Below are 24,181 nucleotides of genomic sequence, written 5' to 3'. Positions count from 1 at the left end.
ATAAACTGCAAAATACATTGAATTGTTCATATCATAACTTCTTAACACTAAGATCTCCACTATACTGTTTCTTATGCATGTTAGAAAAAAAGACAATAACAACAAACATGTTTTCTAACTTTCCCTGTCTTGTGCTTCTACCAGTTTGTGGTGTTTATAAACATTAGGTAAAGGTAAAAGTTCTCCCGCACATGCGTGCTAGTCGTTTCCGACTCTAGGGGCTGGTGCTCATCTCCGTTTCAAAGCCGAAGAGCCAGCACTTGTCCGAGGATGTCTCCGTGGTCATGTGGCTGGCATGACTAGACGCCAAAGGCACACAGAACGCTGTTACCTTCCCACCGCAGTGGTCCCTATTTTTCTACTTGCATTTTTACGTGCTTTCGAACTGCTAGGTTGGCAGAAGCTGGGACGAGTAACAGGCGCTCACTCTGCTACGCGGCACTCGGGATTCGACCTGCCAAACTGCCGACCTTCTGATCGACCAGCTCAGCGTCCTAACCCACTGAGCCACCGCGTCCCTCTTATAAACATTAGTTTATTGCTAATGTATATGCAGTACTGATTATTTTAGTACAATTGAATTGTAATGCAAGCATTTTAGAGGATGAATAGGAAATTTTACTGAAGGCAGAAGAATGGGCAAAAATGAAGTCATAACATTCCCAACAAAAGAACAATGGCAGAACAAGTAGCAATGGATGGAAACTAATCAAGGAGAGAAGCAACCTAGAACTAAGAATAAATTTCCTGACAGAACAACTAATCAGTGGAACAACCTGCCTCCAGAAGTTCTGAATGCTCCAGCACTGGAAGTTTTTAAGAAGAAATTGGACAACCATTTGATTGAAATGGTATATGCCTGAGCCGGGGGTTGGACTAGAGGACCTCCAAGGTCCCTTCCAACTCTGTTCTTCTGTTATTCAGTCGGAAAACTGGAAGACAGAATGGACAGAACAGCTGTGGGCTGCCAAGAAAGAGGTGAAATAAACAGAACAGCTTTGCTGTGTGGATAGAAACAACAGCTGTATGAGATTGAGAGAGAGCTAAGCTGATTATCCTCCAGGCTAGCAGGGCCATCAAAGTTCTGGTCTGTCAGCTTCCTGAGGAATGACATTTGAGTTGGGCTTCTGTAACTGGCTGTAAAAGCCCCCATGTCGACAAAATTTTAAGTTTTTGTGTCTCTTCCTGCCATCTTTGCTGCTCAGATATGGTGTGGACATTATGCACAATGACCTCGTTAATAAAATTGAGTTGTACTAAGCTGGTCTGAGCTTTCATGATTGATTTTTTTTTTGGAACGAAACACTTGAACACACTAACTCAGAATAAGTGTGATCATCGTAAAAGAACTGGTTTTAAATATATAGACATTTTCATCTCCTTCCTCAATCTTAAATATATAGACATTTTCATCTCCTTCCTCAATCGCTTGCCCTGGCAAAGCTTCATTAACGCGGCTTTATTCCTGTGTGGAAGTTATGATGGGAATTTAGGAGGCCCGGGATCACGATTTGTTTTTGCGGTTTTTACAGGAATATTAAAAACAATTTAAAATTTATATTTGTACACCGCCCAGAACCGCTCTGTAAGGGAGACGGGCGGTCTCTAAATACGATACATAAAAAATAAAATTAAAATAAGAAAAAAATGAATGCAAATTCCTGCGCAGGACTGATTTACAGTGTGTGATTACTACAATGGAAATTCTTAAACCAAGCCTGAAGTGAAAACGCATGTACTACTCTCTTTCTTTCTATCTCTATAAGAAAAAAAAAGAAAAAAAAAGATCTTGCCTAGAGGGAGGCACGCTACCATAGAGACTCACCGCCCCGCCCTTCTTGATTTGGCAGAACGGCAACGGCATAAAAGCTCCCGGAACCGGTTACAATCGGCCGCGGGGCATTGTGGGTTGTCGGCGTTGCTTGCGGGCGACGAAGTGGGTCGAAACAGCGACTGTTATCGGGGTCCCCCGAGTGCCGTCCCCTCCAACTGCAAGAGCTTCCAATAGCGGCGGCGGCGGCGGCAGCGGCGGCGGCTGTTGCATTCGGCCCTGCCATGTCCTTCAACAAAATCCCACCGCGGTGGCTGAACTGCCCGAGGCGCGGACAGCCCGTGGCAGGTAAGCTGTGGCGGGACGGAGGACCGGGTGCCGGGCTTTGATAAGAAAACCTGTCGCGCATCCTCCGGCCCTGTGGTGCTTGAACCTCTCCTGCGCACGTGGAGGCCGAGCAGCTGGCCCAGGTTGTATTGCGGGGGTCTTCTCTCTGTTTGACCAGCAGGCTTATTCGTATGGGGCAGGGGTAGGCAACCTCGGCTCTTTTATGACTCATGGACTTCAACTCCCAGAATTCCTGAGCCAGCTTTGCTGCCTCAGGAATTCTGGGAGTTGAAGTCCATGAGTCATAAAAGAGCCGAGGTTGCCTACCCCTGGTATAGGGCAGGGGTAGGCAACCTTGGCTCTTTTATGACTCGTGGACTTCAACTCCCAGAATTCCTGAGCCAGAATGGTTGGCTCAGGAATCCTTGGCTCTTTTATGACTCGTGGACTTCAACTCCCAGAATTCCTGAGCCAGAATGGCTGGCCAGGAATCCTTGGCTCTTTTATGACTCGTGGACTTCAACTCCCAGAATTCCTGAACCAGAATGGCTGGCTCAGGAATCCTTGGCTCTTTTATGACTCATGGCCTTCAGGGCGGTATATAAAAACAAATAAATAAATAAATAAATAAATAAACTCCCAGAATTCCTGAGCCAGCACAGTTGTGCTGGCTCAGGAATTCTGGGAGTTGAAGTCCACGAGTCATAAAAGAGCTAAGGTTGCCTACCCCTGGATAAGGAAATCATCCATCAGGTGCTGAGACTGATATTAGTATTTGGGGGCAGCATGAAAGTTTACTCTTCAGCCGCCTGGGTAGTGTTTCTATGAAAAGGAAGAGAAGATGCAGAGCTTTCTCTTAACATTTTCATTCCGAAAGAAAGGGAGAAAAGAACCCTTTTGTAATGGATGAAAACACTTAAGTACCATTTCACTGAACCCATTACAAGTAACAGAAACATAAATGACCCCAAAGCAGCCTGATAGGAGCAAACCAGTGGATTAACGGTTTTGGATTAGGTAAAAGGTAAAGGTAAAGGTTCCCCCACAAATGCGTGCTAGTCGTTTCCAACTCTAGGGGCCGGTGCTCATCTCCGTTTCAAAGCCAAAGAGCCAGCGCTTGTCCGAGGACGGCTCCATGGTCATGTGGCCGGCATGACTAGACGCCAAAGGCGCACGGAACTCTGTTACCTTCCCACCGTAGTGGTCCCTATTTTTCTACTTGCATTTTTACGTGCTTTCAAACTGCTAGGTTGGCAGAAGCTGGGATGAGTAACAGGCGCTCACTCTGGCCTAGTTTAATTATGCTCCCAAATAAATAAAAACTTAAGCCATGCTGCAGAAATAGCAGGGACAGCTTCTTTATTTAATCCTTTAAAGTAAATCATGACCATGAAATAGCCCAATAGAGCTTCAGTTAAGTAAGGAAAACTAATGCTGAGCCAGTCAGTTCCTTGGCAATTGAAAAGGCAAATATTCACAGCCATAGTTTGTCTAAAATAAATTTAGGAGAAATTGTTTCAGCCTAGGCACCTCTTGTTTTCTAAATTTATCACAAAATTCAGTTTATTGATTGCTGTTATTATATCTGAGGGTTGCTGACCAGAGATTATTTTTAGAATGAGTCAGATACCCCTAGGGAGAGAGATCAGAAGAACTTAAGTGTTGCAGTGAGGACATATTCTAGATTTGTCCCAAGTTGGAATCCGGCTGAGGCAGGATCTTTGTTATGTGAAAATTTTTTTGAGCCTGTGAATCTCAAGGAAATGGACAGGCTTCTAACAGTTGTCAGTGCAGTAATCACTGGGACAGATCCATGTCTTGACTAATTAAGGTTATGGCTCAGCCCTTTGCATTTTTGATTGAGGGGACAATACCTCCTGCCTTGAAGAAGGCAATGGTGCATCCCTTCCCTCAAGAAAGACTAGACGTCTTTCCGGCAAGGTTTAGACATGGTTATAGCACTGAAACAACAATGATAGTGTATAGTCTGGTGGAACTGGGGTAGCAGTAGTGTAGTAATTCTCCTGGATTATTCTTGATATTTCAGTGGGTTTCAGTACCATTATTTATGGCATTTAAAGAACACCATATTAGGTATCGGAGGATAGGGAATGGAGACATTACATTACAATGGTTTTCTTCCTTTCTCAATCTCGAATCAGTTCCAGTTGATGTTGGTGGAGAGAGATTGAACGTAAGGTCCTTGCTTTGTGTGGTTCTTTGGGTTTCGGCTTTCTTCTCATGTTGAACATCTGTGTGAGGCTGGTGGGTATAGTTATTCAGTGACATGGGATCAGGTGTCACTATTGCATGTATGATACTCAGTTCTGTATCTCAATTCCAGAGTGACCAAGTGATGCTGTTGAGTCCATGAGTCATAAAAGAGCCGAGTTTGCCAACCCCTGGTCTGGGAGTTGAAGTCCATGAGTCATAAAAGAGCCGAGGTTGCCTACCCCTGCCCTAGACAAAATCAATACAGACTTTGAGGTCCTTGTGAATTCTCAAGTTGATCAAAGAGTAAATTGTAACAATAGCTGAGAAAGCCTTTGCATAGATCTGCCATTCTTCCTTGCAAATCCTCTCAAGCTCAGTCAGGTTGGATGGTGACCGTTGGTGGACAGCCATTTTCATATCCCTCCAGAGATGCTCAGTAGGGTTCAAGTCGGGACTCTGCCTGGGCTGCACTAGGACATTCACAGAGTTGTCCCTAAGCCACTCCAGTGTTGCTCGGCTGTGTGCTTGAGATCATTGTCATGTTGGAAAGTGAACCTTTGGCCCAGTCTGAGGTCCTGAGCGCTGTAAAACAGGTTTTCATTGAGGATATTCCTGTACTTTGCTTCATTCAGCTTTCTCTCAACCCTGACCAGTCTCCCAGCCCCTGCTGCTGAAAAATACCCCCACAGCATAATATTGCCACTGGCACCATGATTCACTGTTGGGATGATATCGGGCAGGTGATGAGCAGTGCCTGGTTTCCTTCATTTTTTATTTTATTTTATTAAATTTATATACCGCCCTTTCCCGAAGGACTCAGGGCGGTTTACAGGGCATTTAAAACAACCAATACAAAAGTTAAAAACAAATTAAACAAGATTAAACCATCCCTAGAATTTGAATGTTTAGAATTGAGGCCAAACAGTTCAGTCTTGGTTTCATCAGATCAGAAAATCTTGTTCCTCACAGTCTTGACAGTCCTTCAGGTGAGTTTTTTTTCAAACTCCAAGTGGGCTTTCATATGTTTTGCACCAAGGAGAGTCTTCCATCTAGCCTCTCTTGTCATAAAGCCCCAACGGATGGAAGGCTGCAGTAATGGTTGTCCTTCTGGAACTCTGTCCCAGATCCACACAGGATCTCTGCAGCTCAGTCAGAGTGATCATCAGGTTCTTGGTCACCTCTCTTACTAAGGCCCTACTGCCCCATTTCCTCAATTTGACCAGGTGACCATCTCTTGGAAGATGGTTGTGCCAAACTTCTTCCATTTGAGAATGATGGAGGCCACTGTGCTCTTAGGAACCTTCAGTGCAGCAGAAAAGCTGTTGTAGCCTTCCCCAGTTCTGTGCCTTGCAATAATCTTCTTCTCTGAGCTTTGCAGGCAGCTCCTTTGACTCATGGCTGTTGCTCTGCTACAATATGCATTGTCAGCTGTGAGGCCTTCTATAGAGGTGTGTGCCTTTCCAAATCATGTCCAATCAATTAAATTTACCACAGGTGGCAGCAATGATCAAGAGAAATGGGAGACACCTGAGCTAAATTTCAAGTGTTGTTGCAAACGGTCTGAATACTTATACCAATGTGATATTTCAGTTTTTTTAAAAAATAAATTTACAGACATTTCTAGAATTCTGTTTCACTTTGTCATTATGGGGTACTGAGTGTAGATTAATGAGGGGAAAAAAGAATTTTAACAACTGTAGAATCAGCCTGTAGCATAACAAAATTGACAAAAGTGAAGGGGGTCTGAATATTTTCTGAATGCACTGTATATTGTATACTGGAATAACTTTGATTATAATGAAGTAACGAAAACCCCCCCAAAGCTATTGGTTAAAAACTATTATTTAAAATGTATGCAGTTGAAGTAAATGCTTGCAAAGTTAATTGTAATAATGTGGCTTGAGTGTAGACAATCATATTTTGGACTAACTAAAACTAAATTTCTTTTCAGAGACAGTTACATGTTGAATGCTGTATTATAATCAAGTTGAGACATTATGCTACTTTTTTGATAATTAGGCTATTAGTTAAATCTAATGAAGCACTTTGTTTTTCATGGCTATCCTCTGATAATTCAGTAGCTAGGCCAGATCCAAGACTTTTCCTGTACTCTTATCTCAGAAGAAATGGTTAATATTACTTCCTTATTTTTGTCCCTGAGCAACTCCATGATACAGTATCTAGGTTGAATGTTGGTTTATTCATCATATAATTTATTTTATTTATTTATTTATTAAATAAAATAAATTATATGATGAATAAACCAACATGGGTTGAGGTATTAATTGGATATAGCTAATAAGGGGATTAGTTAAATAACACAGTTTCTCTAGTTGTGCAAATGCTTTTGGAGCATTCACAATGAATGGGAAATTATTTAATAAAGGCCTTAAGTTTTTTTTACAGTTCAGTACTTTATTTTCTTATAGATGATATTGAGTTCTGTGCCACAGTTGTTTGTCCTAATGAAGAATGTTAAACATGACTCAAACAGACAAGACATTTTTTATGAAGTTTCATGTTCATTATGTTCGTTTTTTTAAATTATTGCCAAACAGGAATATTTTTACCTCTGAAGACAATGCTAGGACCAAAATATGATGATAAAGTTGCTGAAGAGTATCGTTTTCATCCCTTCATGTTATCTAATTATTTAAAGAGTCTCAAGGTAAAGGATATAATTGAATTTTTCTTTACTATCTAAATAATACAGTTTTTTTTTACTATTTTACCGATAAGTTTTTTTCTCTGAGCATGCTAACTTTAGAAATATCTTCCCATTATATTATGGGTGGAATACATGTCTGTTTGTCTATCTGCCTGCCCCCCCCACCTCTCTATCTATCTAATTTATATACTGCCCATCTCACTATCAAGTGATTCTGAGTGGCTCACAATGTTATAGAAAAAGGAAACAACTAACACATCAAAAGATTAAAACATTGGACAGCAAAGTTAAAACATTTAAGTTAACAACAAAGCGCATAAATACAATGCTTATTTTCCTTAGACAGAGCTGTATCTAGGACAGGGGTAGGCAACCTTGGCTCTTTTATGACTCGTGGACTTCAACTCCCAGAATTCCTGAGCCAGCCATGCTGAGGGGAAAGGGAGAGGTTTCCAAGCTGAGCCATGCTGGCTCAGGAATTCTGGGAGTTGAAGTCCATGAGTCATAAAAGAGCCAAGGTTGCCTACCCCTGATCTAGGAGAATTAAGAGTGTATTTTTTTCCATCCTGTTACTTTTTTTTTCCTGTATGCCTCTCCCCAAATTGGTTTCAGAGGATTCTCCTAACACTAAAGCAGGAGGGGAGCGTATGGGCAGCAGGAGAAAAAACCACACTTTTCTCCTGACAAAGGCAGTTTTGGCAATGGGAGAGAAGCACCGGACTCCATCTTTTCTCTTATAAATTCTGTACCTGAGGGTTTCAGTGATACAACTTGGGATATATGCAGCCACGTTATTTCTACGGCGTATATACAGTATAACATCAAAAAAAGGTTACTTCTGAATATGAGCTGTTAGAGTTGAGCATGTTTTATCAGAAACTGGTTGTCACAGTGAAAGCCTTTTATGGCCGGGGGCCAGGTTATCTGCAGGACTGCCTTTCCCTAAACATATCTAATGGGAGCTAGGAAGCAGGCCTTTTCTGTGGCAGCCTCTGCCGTGTGGAAAGCTCTTCCCCCTGAGGTTTGGCAGGCCTCTACCCTCCTAGCCTTCCAAAGGCCTGGCTTTTCTCCCAGGCGCTGGGGTAAGATTGGATAATTGCCCATTAGGAGCTGACTTGGCACCAGATCTTTGTTGCTTTTAATGTTTTAATCTGTTTAGTTTATCGTTTTAAAACTTACGATTTTATATGTTGTTTTAACTTTTAATTGAGAGCTGCTGAGCGTTGGTTGGAAGATGGGCAGCTAGACACATGTTTTAAATAAACTACATAAAAGTTATATTCACCGTACGTGTAACTTCACAGATCTGTATTAAACTCTAATTTTATTACTTTCAGGTTAAAATGGGCCTGTTAATAGACTTGACAAACACCAGTAGGTTCTATGACCGAAGTGATGTAGAAAAAGATGGCATCGTATACGTAAAGCTTCAGTGTAAAGGGTAAGCTAATGGGACCCGTGAATATTGTTTTATGGAGAAAAATCCTTGCCTTTGCTTGACTCTTCTCTTCTTGATAGGCACGGAGAGTGTCCCACGCCTGAAAACACAGAAACATTCATCCGTATATGTGAACAGTTCCGTAAGAAGAACCCAACAGAACTTATAGGTATATATATTAGCCTACTATGTGACTGTTTTCCATCTGTCTTGGTTGTTTTTCCATGTAATATACTAATGCTCCATTTGCCAGTCTCCACTGTAGTCGTGCATAAACATTTCACAACTTAATCATCCAGCCAGCATCGAATCATGACAGCAAGCAATAGAACCCCAAACCCCAAAATAGGACGAAATACCAGAATGTTGGAAATAAACATTCCTGAATGAAGTTTGTAAAAAGGGTCCAAGCCTGAATGACTGTCATGAGCTGTATTTAGTTTTCCATTCATCTAGACAAATTACACAGTGTATTGCTATCACCAATGTCTTGCTGAATAGGGAAGTGTCAAGATGAAATCAAAACTGAAGTCCAAATAATTTAATTGGAAAATTTAAGCCTTGACCTATTGTTGGGGGCCCTAGAGAGGATCATGAAAAAGATATCCAGAAGCGATTAGGAGAAGAGGTGTAGAAGAAGCATGCATGAAACCTGACCGGACGGGTGGAGGTGGGGGAAGTATTAGAAAGAGGCCCAGTCTGCCTCCACTCTAACCCTTTGAAGAAGAAGAAGAGGGAGGGAAGGAGAAAACTCAAGTAAACTTGCTAGATTCTGTTACTGTGACCTGTCTTAATCAAGTACAGTTTTAGTTGTCTTGTAAAATCAGTTTCTTCATCTGTCTGTCTCATAGGGCTGACACACATAACAGCTTTGAAATTTATAGCAGGTCTTTTTTCATCACTTGATTATGATGGACTTGTCCAAGAACTAAAGTTAACAGAGAAATGTAATGATCTGGAATAAACATTATTATGGAAGCGCCTCATTGAATTGCATACTCTCTTTTTAATATTAATTCCCTTCTTTACCATACGGCACTTATTACAGTGAAGTGACGACTGCTGATTGACATTGCTAAACAATGTGGTCACTTGGCTTTCCCTGCTTACAACCACATTGCTTAACAGAGTTTCCGGTCCCAGTTAGCATTATTAAACAAGAGCTCTTTTACTTATATACCACATAATTTATTGATGTGGTTATGTACAAGTGTCTAGCTTTCTTGAAGAGAGGCCAACATGATTGCATCAGTTGCCTATTAAATTCTTAATTCAATTACCAAAAGAAAATTTAGTCTTAAATGTTAAAACCTATTGTTTAGCGCATTATAATCTGCATTTTAATTTTGATTGTGAAGTCTTCAACAGATGTTAACTATTTTAGGAAACTCTTTCATGTATATCAACAATCTGTTTGTGTGTATATCTCACCTTTATTTGTTTTATAAGTAATTTAAGGCAGTGAACATGCCGAGTATGGCTTCCTGTTCCTATTTTCTCCGCAACAACAACTGAGGTGGAGCTGGGAAAGCATGACTGGTCCAAAGCCTTCCAGTTGGCTTTCATGCCTAAGGCTGGATTATATCTCACTGTCTCCCAGTTTTTAGTTTGGTACCTTAACAAGTAGACCAAACTGGCTCTCTACAAATATATAGTATGTTATATTTGCTTGTGTATAAATAAATAAGATTCAAAATAAAGATACATGAGTACAAGATCATTCGTTTTTACTTTCATTATATAACTTTATTAGTTCCTACTTGTAGCCGAAACACAAGCAGAAGAAATAAAGGATTTTTTAAAAAAAATCTGTTGAAGCAGCAAGGTTAAGAGAGCTTCCATTTCAGTTGTCTTCATTTGGATGGTTAAATATACTGCTCAAAAAAATAAAGGGAACACTTAAACAACACTATGTACTGTATTTAATAGTAGGATGTCTTATTTTCTGTTCTCTTTATTTTTTTGAGCAGTGTATGTTTGTCAAATTCAAAATGATGCCTACATTCAAATATTTTCTTTCAAGTGAAAAGAAAATGTACACTCTCTGTTTTATCGTGAAAAACCTGGGTAATCCTCAAATTATGATCACAACTGAGCCCAACATTTCTGTTGCTACCGTAGGTGAGGCATTTGTTAAATGGATTTTGCCCTCTTTTACGACTTTTCTTGCCAGAGTTGTTAATTGAATTGCTGTAATTGGTAAGTTAGTAACACAGTTGTTAAGTGAATCTGTTGACTTTGAGGTCTCAGAAGGGGATCACAGGGCCTCTGGACACTGCAACCGTCATAAATATGAGTCAGTTGCCAAGTGTCTGAATTTTGATCATGTGACATGGGGACACTGCAATAGTTGTAAATGTGAAAAACGGTCATAAGTCACTTTTTTCAGTCACGTAACTGAGTGGTCACCAAATGAACGATTGTAAGCCGAGGACTACCTGTATTGATTTTTTTTATTTAGTCTTCTGTGTATATTGCTTTATAGTAAGCATATGCATTGTATTAACCGTGAATGATTCAAGCTCTAATAATGGAAGTCAAGGGAAACAGAGGGAAATAGTGCTATAATGAAATATGAAGAAGACCAAACTAATGTCAAGCCCAGCAAACCAGTGTTAGAATAGAAGAAGTTGAAGAGATGGATAGTTTCTGTCTTTTAGGATTGGCTAGCAACGTAAAGGAACAAGAAATCAACAAGTGTGCTGTTGACTAGCATCTGGTGTGGGGTAGCATTAAAAGCCTTGGAAAATGTATATGGATACCATCTGTGCTAACAAAGTTTGGAACCAGGCAGACAGTGATTCTCCTTGTGGAAGTAAAAGGTGAAGAGACCAGATAATCGTGAGATCCTTTTCAACTTTGTTGTTAGGGAAGACTCTTGAAAAATAGCATTCATAGTCCAGAAAACAAATGGAACGGATCATAAGGCAGTCCAGAGCTCTCATTTGAAACGCAAATGACAGTTCAAATTCACCAAATTTGGACCTAGTATGTGAAGGCCTAGCTCTCTTGAGAAGTCTGTAATGCTGGGAAAGGTAGAATGAAAGAAGATGACCAACAGCAAGATGGATGGTTTCAATTACTGGGTGCACATTTAAAGACCAGAAGGGCACGTGGGGAACAGGTTATCTTGAAGCAGATCTATCTAGTTCAGGGGTCTTCAAACATGGCCCTTTTATGACTTGTGGACTTCAACTCCCAGAATTCCTCAGCCAGGCATGTTGGCTGAGGAAGTCTGGGAGTTGAAGTCCACAAGTCTCATAAAAGGGCCACGTTTGAAGACCCCTGATCTAGTTGCTAAAACTCAACACCAACTTCATGGCATATAATCAAATTGATTTGAGCTAATTTAGATAGATTTGGGAGTTTCAGAACTGATGAAGAGTCTTAATTATTCCAGTATTGAAACATGAAAACCATGGAAGACAGTGTTCCTGAGCAAACTTATTTTCTCTAATGAGTTGCTGTCCAGAATAATTGTAACCAATATTATGGACTATTCCACTGTTTGACAGCCTCATTTGAATTTTAAAAACTCGTGAACTGGATACTTTGATGTAATTTTTAAGAATTGCTTTTTTTCTTGGCCACTAGATGGAGACATTACCACAGAAATAAGGCAGAGGTATTTTTGGATTTTTTTTTTCTTTTTAAGTGCTACTGGTTCATTTTTTCAATTCAGGGGTCTTCAAACTTGGCCCTTTTATGACTTGTGGACTTCAGAGCTGAGTGAGGAATTCTGGGAGTTGAAGTCCACATGTCATAAATGCGCCAAGTTTGAAGATCCCTGTTTTAATTGAATGCTGTCTTTAAGAATTTTCTTACAACAATTGCTGATTGCTGATGTGCCATCCATTTTAAGCTGTATTAAAATAGAAGCTAGTGAGCGAAAAATCCTATGAGAATAGGAGAGCCCTGAGGCCCATCTATTCCAGAAATATAACCCTCAATAGTTACTATTGGTTTCTGGCAATCCTGTAAGACTTAGGTCAGGGGTAGGCAACCTTGGCTCTTTTATGACTCGTGGACTTCAACTCCCAGAATTCCTGAGGAATTCTGGGAGTTGAAGTCCACGAGTCATAAGAGCCAAGGTTGCCTACCCCTGACTTAGGTGAAGCAGTTACACCCTCATTTCAGCAATTAATAAGATGAAAGCGTGTGCTCCTTTGAATCCAGAATAGCTGCTGAATATACTTTCTTCCCATAAAGTGCCTGATGCTCTTTTTGTGCTATATAGACAACATATTTCACCAGTTGTAAATATTGTTAATTGAGTGTCGTATGAAGAGTTTTTCCCCGTTATGTTGCAACAGTAGCATTTTGTCCCTGTGCAAATTGGACTAAACAGCTTGTTAATGGCTAGCTAGCCTCTTAAGTGCCAGCAATCAAGATGGATCATAAAATAAAACCTGACAGTAAACGGTAACAGATAGAGGCAAGAAGAAGCTAATGTGCCAGGAAAGAATTTTCTTCTCCAGATCCTCATGAGAAAGAAGATGGTGGTGGTGGTGGATGAGAACCAGAAAGTACAGGATATCTGTTGCCTCAGTTTAACAGGGTGTGGAAAGGTTGTGGACTCAAGCTCTGATGATGTTAAAAGAAATACCTTTATATTTGGGTATAATGAAGTTTAATGAAGAGAAGAGTGAGGGGTGACATGATAGCAGTGTTCCAATATCTCAGGGGCTGCCACAAAGAAGAGGGAGTCAAGCTATTCTCCAAAGCACCTGAAAGCAGGACAAGAAGCAACGGATGGAAACTAGTCAAGGAGAGAAGCAACCTGGAACTAAGGAGAAATTTTCTGACAGTTAGAACAATTAATCAGTGGAACAACCTGCCTCCAGAAGCGGTGAATGCTCCAACACTGGAAGTTTTTAAGAAGAGACTGGACAGCCATTTGTCTGAAATGGAATAGGGTTTCCTGCCTGAGCAGGGGGTTGGACTGGATGACCTCCAAGGTCCCTTCCAGATTTCTATTCTATTCTATTCTATTCTATTCTATTCTATTCTATTCTATTCTATTCTATTCTATTCTATTCTATTCTATTCTATTCTATTCTATTCTATTCTATTCTATTCTATTCTATTCTATTCTATTCTATTCTATTCTATTCTATTCTATTCTATTCTATTCTATTCTTTCACATGAATAAGTGCACTTTCCCCTTTCCTGGTTTCAGTTGCTAAATTTGTTCAGCATGTCTATGGTTCAATCAGATATTTATAGCCATTGATACAGTCATTTATATGCAGAGTTTTGGTATGAATGGAATATTATGTGACTTTGTCAGAAGTTTGTTTAGAGAAGTATACATTCATTCAAAAGAATATGACAACTCAGCAAGTATACTATATTGTATTGAAAAAACAGACTATTGTCCTGGCTTTCCCTCCTAAATGTGTATATGCAAAATATAATGAAGATTTTTTCCCAATTCTGATAGAAATATTCTTAAAATGTATCCAGAAACTTACAGTGTATATTTTTTTTCTTCATGTGTCAGTAGCTAGTGATATTTGCTGTCACTTTAGAGCTAGAGAATGATGATTGAAAAATGGTTGGAAAAATGCCTTCCATATTCATAGATTGCCCTCAAACCCTAGTTTTGTTTTGAATGTGCAAAGCAAAGAACTGAGATGTTTGCTTATTTGAGGAATTGTTTATGTGGTCGGCCCGGTACATGCTCTAATTTCTTCTTGCAGAGAAGGAAGAAGTAAATGGTATGAGAAGAGATGAATTATCACCTAATTCTACTATGTGAGGACTAATTCCCTTGTAAAGCGAGTGATTATGACAGGCAATTGTTCCTGATGCTTTTAAGTGAGCTTGGTAATTGCAATTATATTTTTTTTCTTCAATTTTTGTCTTCTAGGTGTTCACTGTACACATGGTTTCAATCGTACTGGATTTCTTATCTGTGCCTTTCTGGTTGAAAAGTTGGATTGGAGGTAATTATTTTTTTTTAAAAAGACACTTTTTGGCAATATTATAGCAATAATAGCATTATGACATTATTTTACATATGTCATCAATGTCATTAATTATGGATATTTTTTACTATGTCTTGCTAGTGGGATATACAAATTAAAGTGGCTATAAAACATAATAAAAGTAAGGAGTCCCTGTGGATTTTACTCTGTTAGTCATTGCTGACTATAGGTGGCAGTGCTCATCTCTGTTTCACGTCCTGTCTGAAGACATTTCCGTGGTCATGTGGCCATCATGATGTCACGAAGCACTGTTGCTTTCCAGTGGAAGTGATACCTATTTATTTACTCGCATTTGCATGCTTTTGAACTGCTAAGGTGGCAGGAGCTGAGGAAAGTAACAGGAGCTCACCCCCCCTCCCCCGCCATGTGGCGCTTGGGTCTGGAACCTGGACTGCCAGCTTTCCTGCTGACCAGACCAGCGTCTTAACCACCGAGCCGCTGCACCGCCCCATAAAGCATAATGTTTTGTGTTATATATTATCTGTCAACTTTCCAGGAGGCAAAATAATATTTCTAAATATTCTTTGATGGATTTTATTATTGCCAGATAGAAATATTGAGATTAATTTATTTCTGGACTTTTAGAAAAAGTTTGAACTGTTTCAGATGTTCTGAAGGTAATTAATTTTGACTTGATGTCTGTTTTGGGGTTGAAATTTGAAAAAAAACCCCAAAACTCCTTTCTCCTTAGTTTACCTTTATTATTAATACTGTTACTATTAATTTTGTGTGCTACAAAACTTGATGAGATTCAGGGTGACTTACACGATTTTTCCCCCCCCCCAACAACTTTATGAATTTCATGAACTATTCATAAACTTTGTCATATAACAGGAGAGTGAATGACGCTATAATGAACAAGTGATAAAATTAAACACCACGTTCTTTCCCTTCTAGAAATGCTGCAGTTATAAAATACTTAATGGAAAAGCATACCTGTCAAAAACATAAATGTTTCTGCTTTCTCTTCTCTCCAGTCTCTACAGGTAGTTCTTGACTTATGACCACAATTGAGCCCAAAATTTCTGTTGCTAAGTGAGACAGTTAAGTGAATTTTGCCCCATCTTATGAGCTTTCTTGCCACAGTTGTTAAGTGAATCTCTGCTGTTGTTATGTTAGTAACATGTTCGTTAAGTGAATCTGGCTTCCCCCATTGACTTTGCTTGTCAGAAAGTAAGAAAAGTTGATCACGTGAGCCCAGGATGCTGCAGTGGTCATAAATATGTGTCAGTTGCCAAGCGTCTGCATTTTGATCACGTGACCATGGAGATGCTAAACGGTCATAGGTGTGAAAAACAGTCACAAGACACTGTTTTCAGTGCCGTTGTAACTTTGAACGGTCACTAAATGAATTGTAAGTTGAGGACTACCTGTAGTTCTATACATGTCGCATGACAATGACATACAGTCATTTTGCTTTATTCCCATAATTTGAACTTTGGCCCAATCCGACATATCCTGATTTTAGAAAATCACGTTTTGTAACTTTTCGAACTTGGTGAACGCTATATTGTTCTTCTTTTAAGCAAGCAAAGCATCAAAGACCAGGGGTCTCCAAACCTGGTCCTTTTATGGCTTGTGGACTTCAAAGCTGGCTGAGGAATTCTGGGAGTTGAAGTCCATAAGTCATAAAAGGGCCAAGTTTGGAGACCCCCCCCCCTGATCAAGAGGAAAACCAAAACCAAAACCCTGCATAAGGTTAAAAGAAAATAAAACCAAGAAAAAACCCATTAAAACAACCCTCAGCCTACAACGTTGTAGAAATGATTTTAAGGAGAAATGCAAACATTTTACACTTCTATAAAAAGTATTCCTCGAGAGCCAGTTTGATGTAGTGGTGAACGCATCAGGCTAGAATCAGGAGACCCAGAGTTCTAGTCCTGCCTCAGGCACAAAGTCAGCCACGTGAGCTTCCTTTGAGAGAAGTGCACTGCAATGTGTGGGATGTGTAAAGAAGTCTTTGAATCATTAAATCAACCAGATCTTTTTCTGGGCTTGTGCAGCTGCTGCTTGTGGTATATTAAATATTAATGTACTTTATTTTGGCATAAATGGACTGGAGGATATTTCATCAGAAGCTGGAAGTATAATATTCAATTGGCAGGCATATTATTGGGGAAAGGGGAAGGAAGGGTGAAAATTGATATTACACGAGAAAGAAGGGCGACTGTTTTTAATAGTGGCTGCATGACAGATTGTAGGAGGAAGCAAGGTCAGTTATGCATGTGCATATATGCTTTCATAACTCTTGTCATTAGCATGATAAAAGATGTGGCTGCTTTCAAGAAGCAAAGAGAGATGCTTATTATGCCCTCATGCTTGAAAATAACCTCTTCTAAAGAACAGCTGACATTAGCAGGCTCTCTGCTGAGCAAATTGGTTATTCCAGGGTGGACAGTTTTTGTAAAAAGGGTAATCTTATACATACCCAGGGATAAAACTATTTTATTCGAGAGCGAAACATAATCTGTGCTCTGTATGTGATAAGAGAAAAGTCCAAGGTTTGAAAATACTACATTTGCATCTAACAATACTTTTTTTTGAAAACAAACAAACAAAACAGTGTGGCTTGGGTACGTAGTTGTATACACTGAAATAGTGTTCATTTGTTGTGCTTGATATGATTTAAAATTTCAAGATCACTGAAATATGTTTGTACATTTTATTTAGACAACTGGAAGATTATATCCAGGAAAAGTTAGGATTTTAGGAATACAGTTTTTTTGTCAAATGCTCAGGTGAATTGGAAGATTCTTGAAGAACCTTTATTGCTTTTCTCCAATAATGAAACGTTGAATGCTGTACGCCAGCAGTAACTCTTGTTCTTTTTAAATGTTCCTACATTTTTCACACTTCAGTGGTGTCTAGACACATATTAATAATATTTTACAGTATCTCCTGTAATAGTTACAATTTGTATTCAATTACATTCTCCTTTTTTGATATTCTCAAAGCATGCAGTTTCTAAAAAAAAACACAACCTACACAACCCCCCCCACCATTGCTTATTGCTGAAGTAACCATCTTTAATTTGGAATCACAGTCAAGTGGAGAGGTATCCTGTGTTTAGCAGAAAATGAGAAAGTGACATCCTGCCCCACTGTTTTAGGAAGCTCTTCAGTAGGCCTACATTTTGTGTGTTTGGGTTCTGTGGAGATCACCAGATTCCATTTTTTTTGGTATGAACGCTTTTTAGTGTGTGAAATCCTTCCTGCCTAATATTCTGTTACGATTTTAAGTGTTCAAAGGTGTCTTGTGGCTTTGCTTTGGTGAATATTTTCAACGGATTTTATGCTTACTATATTTAGAATTAAAGCTTTCCAGTTTTATCATTTAGCTATCAATGTGCCTTTTATGCCACTGAGAGGAGATGCTTCTTTTGATAATCTTATTGTGTTGTTGTCATACATTTTGTTTGCATTATTTAGGTGCTGCCAGATTTTAATTTTATGTTTCTAACGTTCTCCAAATTATAACCCGAAAACTCTAAATACAATTATTTTGTATCTACTATAGATATAAGGGACGCAGTGGCTCAGTGGGTTAGGACGCTGAGCTTGTCGACCAGAAGGTTGGCAGTTTGGCGGGTCAAATCCCAAGTCCGCGTAACAGAGTGAGCGCCTGTTACTCGTCCCAGCTTCTGCCAACCTAGCAGTTCGAAAGCACGTAAAAATGCAAGTAGAAAAATAGGGACCGCTACAGTGGGAAGGTAACAGCGTTCCGTGCGCCTTTGGCGTCTAGTCATGCCAGCCACATGACCACGGAGACGTCCTTGGACAAGCACTGGCTCTTCGGCTTTGAAACGGAGATGAGCACCGGCCCCTAGAGTTGGAAACGACTAGCACGCATGTGCGGGGGAACCTTTACCTTTACCTTTATAGATATAATATATTGGTTGGAATTGTTTTAAATTGAGTAGCATACAAGATATGGTAACTAAATGAATGAATAAATAATTGTAGTTCTTCTTGTTCTTTTCTGCTCACCTTTATAAGGCAGAAGTGCTGACAATCTAGCAGATGTAAAGTATTTTCTAAAAATGGTGGAAAGGGTGGAATCCAGGGGAGAATTTCTTCAAGATAATAGTTTAACACAATCATCACATTTTAAAAAGTCTCCTTTGTTACAGTGGTGTTTCAACTAGACATTTAGTATTTGTGTTTATTAGAATACATTTCCTACAGAATATTCTATTACCATTTATTTCTTAGACGTGTCAATGTAGAAGAAATATAGATGTGAAATGCTGACATGGGTTTTATAGCTTGTTTAAGGAAAGAGCATCAAAGCAATAATGGTTTGGGGAGCCTTGTTGTATTTTCTTCTTTAGCAACTACTTTGCTTTTTTCAAAGTGCAAGGCTGTTTCTTTTGTAATTAAAACATAGTATATATTGGCAATTACTTTTACAATTTTGCTCTCTATTTCCCCCCAAAGTGTAGTCAGGGTTGATCTCCTCTAGGACTGACCGGTTTGAACGCCTTGCAGTCCAAGGGACTCGCAGGAGTCTTCTCCAGCACCAGAGTTCAAAGGCCTCAATTCTTTGGCGCTCGGCCTTTCTTTTCTTTCTTCTTTCACAGCCATACATTGCAACTGGGAAGACCATAGCCTTTTAACTATACGCACTTTTGTTGGCGGGGTAGTTAGTCAAAATAAAATAGTATTTTTTGCCCTCCAGGTTCGTGGGTCCCATGGCGTCTATTCACAGCCCTCAGGGAAGCCTCGGTTAAGAACCCTCTCGGTATAGCCTTGGCAGTGTAATAAGAACTGCTGTGAGATTTTATGGGAGACAGTTGGGAATATTTGATGCTGCCCCTTGGATCCACTACTGCTCCAGTCTCTTGGCTTTTTGGAGCTATTTCTGAATTTTTCTTTTCATGCCTACATTGTCTCACACAACGTCTCTCTCTCTCTCTCTCTCTCTCTCTCTCTCTCTCTCTTTTTTTTTTTTGCAGCATTGAAGCTTCTGTGGCTACTTTTGCTCAAGCCAGACCTCCTGGTATCTACAAAGGTGACTATTTGAAAGAACTCTTCCGTCGTTACGGGGATGTGGCTGATGCGCCAGCACCCCCTCCTTTACCAGAATGGTGCTTCGAGGAAGAGGAGGAAGACGGGGAGGAAGATAACTGCAAGCCGGGAACTCCCGAATCGGAAGCTTGCTCGTCCACTTCCTTTTCTGGCAGAAAAAGAAAAGAGCACTTAAAACTGGTAACGGTGAACTAGAACACAATATAGCATGTTTTTTGAATTTGTTTTAAATATGTTCTTGTAATTGCTGTTTTAATATGTGCCTTCAAGTCAGTATGGATTCCTGGCAACTGCCTGGACCTAGTCCCTGCAGTTTTCTTGGTATAGTTGTTAAGGCACCAGGTTGGAAACCCAAACATTGTGAATTCTACCTAGTACTGCTTTCTTGATCCTAGAAAGAAGACATTGGCAAGCCAGTTATGAACATGTTGTCAGTAGTTACTGAGCCTGCTGAATTTAAGCTATTCAGAACCTGATAAATTGCCCACAGTTTCATAACCTTAGCATTCTCATTTCCCCATTGTACATGCTGTACCGAAATCAGAGAGTTGCTGCTGAAATATTGAGTTAACAATAAGAAGAACCTCTCCTTTACAGACTGCTGGTAGAATACAGATAGTGCAACTAACATACAAGACGACTATGTTGTTTAAGGCACCAAATTTGTATTAACCGCACATACTCTTAATCTAGCATTCATTTCATGCTGGGTAGAGCCAATATAGGAGATAAGATGGGATCTCATTTTGATGGAAGAAAAAAAAAGTTAAAAAGTTTTGAGCTCTTTGGTTTTCAGCTCTAGTGGTTTAGAATAGCATTTTTCTGGTGGTGTTAGGTGAGAAATCCTTGAATGGTAAAGGCACTTGAAGTAGCATACTGAATTTGGGGTTCAGGATTGGAAGGCATCTGGTGAAATATTAATTTAGTTAATAAAATATAAATACTGCCTAACTCCAAACAACTCTGGGTACTGTAATATAAAAAGAAATGATCAGGTGCATCGAAACAAAAGAAATACAATATACCAAAGAAAAAGGACTTAACAATAAGTCTGCCCCCAGGCCTGGGAAAGCAGCTCAATTTTCAGAGAGTTTTGGAATATCATAAGAATATTTCAAAACTTAGGATGTTGTAAAAAGTTGGTTTGGTTGTTTGTCCTGATTTGCTTCCCATTATTTTTTTTCCTTTTCACTTTTTTTTATCAGCCATAAATATTTCTATTCTAAAAGTTATAATGAATAAATAAAAGGCTTACACCCATGTTAAATTAATGCAAATTTTGATTGCATTTATAATTCTGCTGCTACTGTTATTTAATGTTGCACAATTAAAAACCTAATGGTTTTAGTTACAGAAATAATGCTTTTACAAATGAAGGAGGATGGCAACTGATGAAGAATTCTGAATGATAATGGAATTTTTTTTTTAAAAAAAATGAATTAACTCTTAAAAAATGAAGAACAAACTTAATCATATTAAATCATAATTGGCATTCTAATGGTTTTTATGTGATTTATTTTTGAAAGATAGAGCTTTGAGCTTTTAGTTAATCAGTAGAACTATAGACTGAGGCTTTCTAGCTAGGCAAGATATTAAAATTCTGAGTGTTTATTAAATTAGTATACAGACTTCATATAATTTTGTATGTTTTATGTGATTTGTCAAGCAATAATATGAGTATTAATAAATCATTTTTTCTGATTTTCTGCTAGACCTAAAAGATAGAAGGTACCATCATTAGAAGGTACCATATCTCTCTCTCTCTCTCTCTCTCTCTCTCTCTCTCTCTCTCTCTCTCTCTCTCTGGTCTCTCTCTCAAATTTCAATACCATAGGAGTCATGGTTTCCAGATTTTGGACACATTCTGTGGGTTAGCCTGCTGAAGTATTTTGGTTCAAAAATTGTTGTCCTGTGATATAGATGAGTAAACGCGTAGTGGGGAATGCAGCCGCGAAATGTAATGTAAAATGTAAAATTAGCTACTGCTAAGCTTGTAAGCCGCCCTGAGTCTTCGGAGAAGGGTGGGATATAAATGTAATAAAAAAATGCTATTTAGGAACAAATATGACTTTCAGTGATAGGTGTAGTTCTGCTTCACAGATTCTAAATATTTAACACTGGTGAATATTTAGTTTTTATAATAGCTACCACAGTAGTAGAAAACTGCAGTGGTGCTGCAAACAAAGCATATGTTTGAGTGACTTGATGACCACGAGAGGACTTTTTTTTTAACCTCTCCCACCCAAGCAGTATTTGTATTTTGGTGCTGTGATTTTGATTCATTATCTTTGCTTCCAACCTGAGAACAGAAATCAAGACCCAGCTGGACAGAAACTACTGGATTGTTCATTAAAAGAAGGCTTTTAATATTGATAATTGTAGTTCAAAGGTGAAAAGATTTTAAAAAAACACAATAATTTGGTTGATTCATTTGATTTAGCTTTACAGCTTTTCAGGTACATTGTATCTTGGGGAGGGCATAGGAATGCAGTTGCATGCTTATCCAAATGATATTTGAGAAACATGTTAGATGAAAGTGAAATCTCCTAAGTTATTTTTATTATGTACATGTGTAGGGTATATTTGAGCTTGAGTTAGCATGGCTTAAGTAAAATGTGTATCCCTTTCGTTTAAAGCAGACATGTCAAACTCACTCCGTCACGTGACATCGCGCAATGTATCAGAGCTTTTTTGCCATTACCGGCATTGGGGCGGGGGGCGTGATTTTCGCAGTTTGACACCCCTGGTTTAAAGCAGCTTTCCCTTTTATATGGTTTGTTAAAAGCAGCTTTACAGGGCAGCTTGATTGAAAAAGCAGTATTCATTTTCATTGCTAGAAATATCAATCAAAACTTGATGTGGTTTCAATTTAGATCAATTTTAGGCATAAATTATAGCCTGTAGTTATTTTACTTAGTATGATTCCATTGTAATTTATGCAGCAAGTATAATGAAGGGAAAGATGATACATTGCCCAGATTCCTAAGAGGTATTTCTGTTCAATGTACATTATATTCTATTTTTCACAGAAGGATGTATAACCATTATGATGTGAGATTTTTAATATGAAGCCAGTCATATTTCCCACCATATTCTTTCTTTCTAGATTTAAAGTGTGTCATGACAGCTTCCTTGAACCTTTGTATACAATATTCTATATTGCTAGTGTAATGTAATAAAGCTTTCTCAACCTTCCCTATTAGCTTGGGATGATGAGGGTGGTCATTCAATTAGATATTTAGGGCTCTGGCAGGAAAAAGCTAGCCAAAAGAAGTGGTTTGCAAAATATTTTGGATTCCAACACTTTCATGGAAGAAATTCTGTTTGGAGTTAAAATTGTCCTCTATTTTGCTCAGAAGATATGTTCAGAAGTATTTTGATACTTATCTGACCGTAGTAGAAGCATTCTGAGTCTGAAACAACGTCCTCTTGAGCTTGAATCAATCTTATTTCAGTTCCAAATGTTGTTTTTTGAATATGAATGAATTACTCCAGAAATATTTCGATCAGTTTTATACATAAACCAGGTGGGGAAAATGAAAACTAAAAACTCCTTCCAATTTCATTTAGAAAAGACCTGTGTAAATCTTTTAAAAGATTTAGCTGCCTTATGCCTTTCTGGGGAGGAGCATTCTGGAAATCAGATAGCCTAATGGTGAAAAAGCATATTGTATCTATGTCCTTATTTATAATTAGTGATCGACAAAATTATAAACACACAAGAATACAAGGCTTTGTCATGTATATATCATCTGGTTTGATGGGTTTGGGGGTTGGGGTTTAACATGGTTTTTAATCACTGTATATATCGGGCATAATATTTAATTGTTTTTTAACTTTTGTATTTTGTTTTTAATATTTATTGCCCTGTACACTGCCCTGAGTCCCTCGGGAGAAGGGCGGTATAAAAATTTAATAAATATATAAATATAAAATATATCTGTTGCCTCATTTTCATGGTGGCTACTCATCTGGCTATTATGTAGGTAATGGAATGTTTTGTGTTTGAAAGATGAAAGTTGACATAAAACTCATGTGTTTTGCCAGAATATTGGCATAGGAAGGGCAAAATATAACTTTTACAGAGATCCTACAAAGCATAGTATAATAGAATATGCTGTATTGTTTCAATTTCCCCAGATTCACATGGGCAAATGCTCTCAGCTAATGGGGTTTTACAGTATCTACCCTGCAAAAGTGCAGAAGGGAGAACGTTGTGCCTAGCCTTAAAAATTCTTTTCTCAATCTGGGGAAGGTAAGTGTACTTAGATCCCAAGTTCCCAAGTAGATTTTTGCAGCCCGTTATTTCTTACTCTGAGATCCTGTTAAACTGATTTTGGTGTTCCACATTGCTTCATTTTTGAAGAAAAATCTTTCAAATCTTTTTCAAAACAAATAATTCAGCCACATATCCATAAGGCATTAATGTTGATTCATCTGCTGTTTTTGAACTCATGGAGTGGTCATCAGCTAGAGCTAAGGATAACAAGTATGTGAGGAAAACTGTTTCTTTGCTTCCAAACTCTCATTTTGATTTGAGACATTCCAGTCACAAGTCCACAGTGGAACATTAGTATGCCTCTGTGTATATGGGTGTGTGGGGGAACCCATGAATTTTGTTGGCACTGTATCATTTTGTTTGCATAAATTGTCACTCGGGTGGATGCTCAAGATGCTTTAAAGCAGCTACAATTTATTCTCTTCCCTTTAGTAAAAAAGAAACTTGTAATGGCCATCAAGGTTTT

At 38.8% G+C, this 24,181-nt stretch overlaps 1 protein-coding gene across 4 annotated transcripts in view; it reads left to right on the top strand.

Moving 5' to 3' along the window:
- Nucleotides 1-1,542: 1,542 nt before the first annotated feature.
- Nucleotides 1,543-24,181, top strand: part of RNGTT (RNA guanylyltransferase and 5'-phosphatase) — a 122,629-nt gene continuing 99,990 nt past the window's right edge. For all 4 annotated transcript variants that reach the window (XM_081344852.1, XM_081344851.1, XM_081344853.1 and 1 more), the window contains exons 1-6: nt 1,543-2,119; nt 6,871-6,980; nt 8,318-8,421; nt 8,499-8,587; nt 14,292-14,367; nt 19,364-19,616. In XM_081344852.1, coding sequence (XP_081200978.1) covers nt 2,056-2,119; nt 6,871-6,980; nt 8,318-8,421; nt 8,499-8,587; nt 14,292-14,367; nt 19,364-19,616 — 696 coding nt within the window. In that variant the 5' untranslated portion in view covers nt 1,543-2,055. The remainder of the gene's footprint in view (nt 2,120-6,870; nt 6,981-8,317; nt 8,422-8,498; nt 8,588-14,291; nt 14,368-19,363; nt 19,617-24,181) is intronic.

Source organism: Vipera berus (genome assembly GCF_964194415.1).
Source record: "Vipera berus genome assembly, chromosome: 1".
NCBI lineage: Eukaryota > Metazoa > Chordata > Lepidosauria > Squamata > Viperidae > Vipera > Vipera berus.
This window is presented reverse-complemented; position numbering and strand designations above follow the sequence as displayed.